This window comes from Epinephelus moara, chromosome 11 (genome assembly GCF_006386435.1).
Source record: "Epinephelus moara isolate mb chromosome 11, YSFRI_EMoa_1.0, whole genome shotgun sequence".
Classification (NCBI taxonomy): domain Eukaryota; kingdom Metazoa; phylum Chordata; class Actinopteri; order Perciformes; family Serranidae; genus Epinephelus; species Epinephelus moara.
The window spans coordinates 8653875-8659012 of NC_065516.1; the positions used below are offsets into that span (position 1 = coordinate 8653875).

Below are 5138 nucleotides of genomic sequence, written 5' to 3' on the forward strand. Positions count from 1 at the left end.
CTCCAGACCTCTCTCATGTTGTTCTGCTGGAGTTTCCTCTCCAGCTTCCTCCTGTACCTCTCCTTAGCCTCCCTTATCTTCATCTTCAGCTCCCCCTGTATTGTTCTCACCTCCTCCCTGTTACCAGCTCTGAAGGCCCTCTTCTTTGAGTTGAGGATGACTTTGATGTCCTTTGTTACCTACGGTTTGTTATTTGGATAACAATGGACAGTCCTGGCTGGGACAGTGGAGTCCACACAGAAGCTGATGTAGTCCTTGATGCATTCTGTGAGCCCGTCGATGTCCTCCCCATGTGGCTCACAGAGTGCCTGCCAGTCTGTAACCCCAAAACAGCCCTGCAGTGTCTCATAAGCCTCCTCCGACCATCTCCTCACTGTCCTCATGGTCGCAGGCTGGCTCTTGACTAGTGGTACATAGCAGAGGTTGAGGTGCACCAGGTTGTGGTCTGACCTACCCAGAGGGGGGAGGGGGGAGCAGCTGTATGCATCTTTGGCGTTTGCATACAGCAAGTCCAGTGTTCTCTCCTCTCTGGTAGGACAGCTCACATACTGTGTAAATGTGGGCAATGTTGTTTCCATGGTGACATGGTTGAAGTCACCCGAGCACAAATACCAAACTTAATATAGCAAAAAAGTAAGAAAACTGAGAAAACAAGCAGGAGCAACTGCAACAGGCTGCACACGTGGGCGCATGCGCACTGGATCAAAAGGAGGCTTCTGCGAGCTCTGGCTCGCCTACCCCTCTCATTTTGCGTGTTGATAAGCATGAGAGAGCTTGCAGACATGTTGCTGGTGGGTAAAGAGTGGCCAGCTTCATTTTTGGGCAATTTCAATAGTCAAAGGTGCAATAGTATCCAGCTGCAGCCCCGGAGCAGAAGCCCCTGACGTGACACAAGCCTCTGGCTTGCCGGAAGTGCCCCTGGCATGACGGAAGTAACTTTTCTCTTTTTTTAACAACTTTTTTAAGTAAAATTGCTTAACATAGTGTCTATGAATTGATGAATTGTCCATATATTTTACCTTTATTTAATCATACAAGTCAACTTTGTTTTTTGTTGTTTGTTTCTGAACACCACGCGACGTTCAAACCATAAATAAAAGAAGCTGCGCTCAGTGGGCGCTCCTTCTATATTAATATTCATATGCTTTGTTAACTATGACCTTTATTCATTTAGGTCGGACCTTTCAAACTACAAATATTTCACCATTCAATGTGAGAAATCAATGCTAACATTCAAAAATAGCTGACTGTTACCCTATTTCATGTATAAGTGTGCACAATGAAGAGACAAAAGTCAGTTTGACAAACTTTATTTTCAAATTTCCACAAACAATATCTGATGGNCGGAGGTCAGGCCCGGGCGGGACCATAGGTGAGTGGATCCCAAGTTTTCGAGCCCTGCCCTCGCCACTCACCAGGGACCTCTTCTAACGGTCACAGAATAAACAACATAGCTATTTTCTGCCAATTTATTCCAGTTAGCTTACCTGAAACCTACTGTGTTGAGATGCTGTGTCCTGCGAGCTCAGTTCCACACAAAGACTGCGACAATACTATCCAGCAAAACACGTCACTTCCGTCATGCCAGGGGCACTTCCGGCAATCCAGAGGCTTGTGTCACGTCAGGGGCTTCTGCTCCGGGGGCTGCAGCTGGATGCTACTCCACAAGTGTGTTCAGATTTTGGTGCAGTACCTCAGCCAAGCCAGCAGATGGGGTGCTTTCGTAGGCACTCCATCTGCTGGCAGAGCAGAGCCAGCGGATGGAGTGTTTTCCCACCAATCTTTTAGTATGTCCGAATGGACCCAACTTGTTTAGTAGGTAGGAGTAGTATCTAGTGGTAGTACGTAGTAGTAGTAGTGTGCAGTATGCCAGTGGGCCTTTCGGACGCAGCCCAGGCGTTTGCTGACAGCTTGATTTTGAGGCTTTGTGCTTCGCGCTGTGCATGTGGGACTCCACTGCCTTGATTCCCATCGTGCCGATTTTGAAACATCTTCCACAAAATACACCGTGCCTCGTATAAGTTGTCTGGTACCGGTTTCTGCCATCCAGAAAAATCTTTGTTGGACAGCCAATTTTCATTAAATTTAAACTTTCCCATGTGGTCCAACTGCTACATGAATGACGTGCATCTGCTCTGAGTCACGGCCGCAAACACATCACTGTTTTGTTGGTTCCGCTCTCGTGATTGCGTGATGTTACTGCTATTTGGCAAATTATTTTAAAAAAAAATAAATGTTACCTATTATTTTTAGATTTGAGACTAATTACAATCATAAAATCCTACTTACCATGTGTTAACATTTTTAAGACTTTTGAAAGATTGATTTAAGACATTTTAATGCCAATTAAGGCCTTATTTTTAGATTAATGAATTCAATGTCTTTTAAGACTTTAAGGATCCGCGGGAACCCTGGATGATACCCGGACCCTGTAGGCTACATAGGAGTCTTAAAATGCCATCTTGTTGTGTTATTGGGAGCCAGAATAGAAGGAGTCATGGCTCAAAACCAGCCGCCACTGCCCGTCAACAAAAACAAAGACAACTATGGTTAAATGTGATAAGCCCAAAGGACTGGACAGAGGTGATCATCAAAAATGCTCACGTGTGCAGCGCACACTTAATATCAGGCTAGGGGGAATGTATTTAGTGTCGTAGGGATGTATAACGTTATGTTATCATGTCCACCTCATCAGAAACTGGGGAGGGATTTAGATGAATATTGGATTTCTCTGGAACGCTAACTTTTTAGCGCATTAGCTAACGTTAGCTTCGTTAGCAAAACAAGTAAGAGTGGTCCTCCTTTGGTTCATCTCAGATTGGCTTCCTGTGACCAGGGCCATCGCAACCAGACAGGCAGACTAGGCAATTGCCTAGGGCCCCGAGCTGGAAGGGGGCCCCCAGAGACGGCTGACATTGGTCCATATCAATGACAATATGATGGAATCCCTATAGACACTGCAACAACGACAACACGTTGGAATCCCCCCTAATGGGGCCCCCTACTAGCTGCTGCTTGCGAGTGGCTAAAGGGGGCCTCCCAGAGACTGCTGACATTTGGTCCGTAATCAATGACACAACTTGAAACCCCCTTAGACACTGCAACGACGACACGTTGGGAGACCTCCCTAATGGGGCCCCCTTACTAGCTGACTTGCTGCTAGGGTGACCAGACGTCCCGCATTGTGCAGGACTGCACAGTATTTCTGTCTCTTTTCACGCGTCACGCAAATTGAGACCATGTCCCGCATGATTGGTTGCCACCCACGCTAGCATTGTTGGAGTACCATAGTACTATGGTACCTCACGGTACCACTACTGTGGGATAAGTTCAAAGTCCAATTGCAAGAGGGTGAGTGTCCATGCACCGTCCAATAACTGCGCGCGCTGGCCACCTGGCACTCAATATCAATATAACAAATCATTCAGGAGCACGCTGTGCGAGTATAGGCGAATCCTGCCGGTTGTGGGTTGAACGGGGGTCACAGATGCCGTATTCTTGTCAAATACGGCGCAAGATAAGGGCTTACCGGCGACGGAGAAGCCCGGCTCCAGGTCCAATAATTTTCTCTTTGTTGATTTCATGACTGTCCAGTAGTACCTGATCAGCTGAGCCATGGCGGCACACAGGTATGTGACGTGTCAGAGGAGAAACAAGCCGTTCACATTTCTCTCTTTGTGGCAGGTAACGGTCCACAAACCTCACCGCACTTTAGGGACTGTTCTTTACTTATGAAGGGACTGTTCTTTACTTGTCAGGGGAGGGGGGTGGCTGGTTGATTTTTATTTTATTTATTTTATTTTGATCCCCCCTATGTTAATCACTTATTGATGCTGTTTTTGAAGTATGAATAAGTCATTAAGTAATTTATTCCATTGAAATATCATTGATGTATTATAGAAAAGTGATTTATCTTTTTATAAATGACAAAAGGCACATCTGCCTCATTTTTGCTGTGGTATCGTGATACTACTCAGAACCATGATACTTTCGCTGGTATCGTACCGTGGGTCACAATTTTGGTACCTTGACAAGTCTCTGATGACTAAACTTCGCGCTGGGGGCGGGTGTCTCACATTGTCCCTCACAAACCTACTCCTTGTCCCACATTTGGTTTATTGGGACCTGGTCACCCTAGAGGCGGGGTGGGGGGGTGGCGGGGTGCCTCCAAGGTGCCTCTTGCCTAGGGCCCCCAGAGTGTCTTGAAACAGCCCTGCCTGTGACATCATCCATCCACTGAGTGAGAGCATACGGGTCGGCCAGTCTGGTCCCGTTGGTCAATGTTTACTTATTCAAGTAGCACTGGCGGTCCCGGAGAGTGAGTGACCTGACATGGTGCGTTGGTAAATTCAGTCTGACACTCTACACTAAAATGAGAGGCCTGTTGGTCAAAGAAATAGAGCTTCATGTTTTTATATGAAATAACGAACAGCTGGGTTAAACACACAGTCACTCCGCACGGTGCTCTGCTGCTTTTGTAATTTGTATTTGACAAGGCCGATAAAAAGCAAATGTAATTTGTTTTTTGGGTTTTTTTTTTCATTTTTATTCATTTTTGAAAGGCACGGTACATGGCATATATCTCACAAACTGTTGTCTCTAGATCACAGAAACACCTGGCACATTTGTATTATATTACAATATGAAGGTAGACTCCAGTACTCAAGTCCAGTAAAATAAATAGATACATACAACCAGAACAAAAGCAAAGAAAAACAGTCCAGCAGAGGGAGAGTTTTTGTCACATCTTGAAACACATTACAGGATCACACAGTCACATGGGAGACTGCTACAGTCAGGTCCATAATTATTTGGACAATGATACAGTTGTCGTCATTTTGGCTCTGTACACCACCACAATGGGTTTTAAATGAAACAATGAATACCTGCTTAAAGTGCAGACTCTCAGCTTTCATTAAAGGCTTTTTTCAAAAATGTAGTATGAACCGTGTAGGAATTACAACCATTTCTTCACACAGTCCCCCAACTTTAAGGGCTATAAGTATTTTGGACAAACTAACATAATCATCAATTAAACAGTCAGTTTTAATACTTGGTTGCAAATCCTTTACAGTCAATGACTGCCTGAAGTGTTGGACACATAGGCATCACCAGATGCTGGGTTTCTTCCCTGGTGA

At 45.4% G+C, this 5138-nt stretch overlaps 1 protein-coding gene across 1 annotated transcript in view; it reads right to left on the reverse strand.

Annotated features, from left to right (window-relative positions):
* LOC126398153 (CBY1-interacting BAR domain-containing protein 2-like) overlaps nucleotides 1-383 on the reverse strand; it is a 4944-nt gene extending 4561 nt beyond the window's left edge. Inside the window, exons 1-2 of the mRNA XM_050057375.1 lie at nucleotides 225-383; nucleotides 58-179 (exon numbers count right to left, since the gene is read on the reverse strand). Coding sequence (XP_049913332.1) covers nucleotides 58-179; nucleotides 225-383 — 281 coding nt within the window. The remainder of the gene's footprint in view (nucleotides 1-57; nucleotides 180-224) is intronic.
* Nucleotides 384-5138: the final 4755 nt, after the last annotated feature.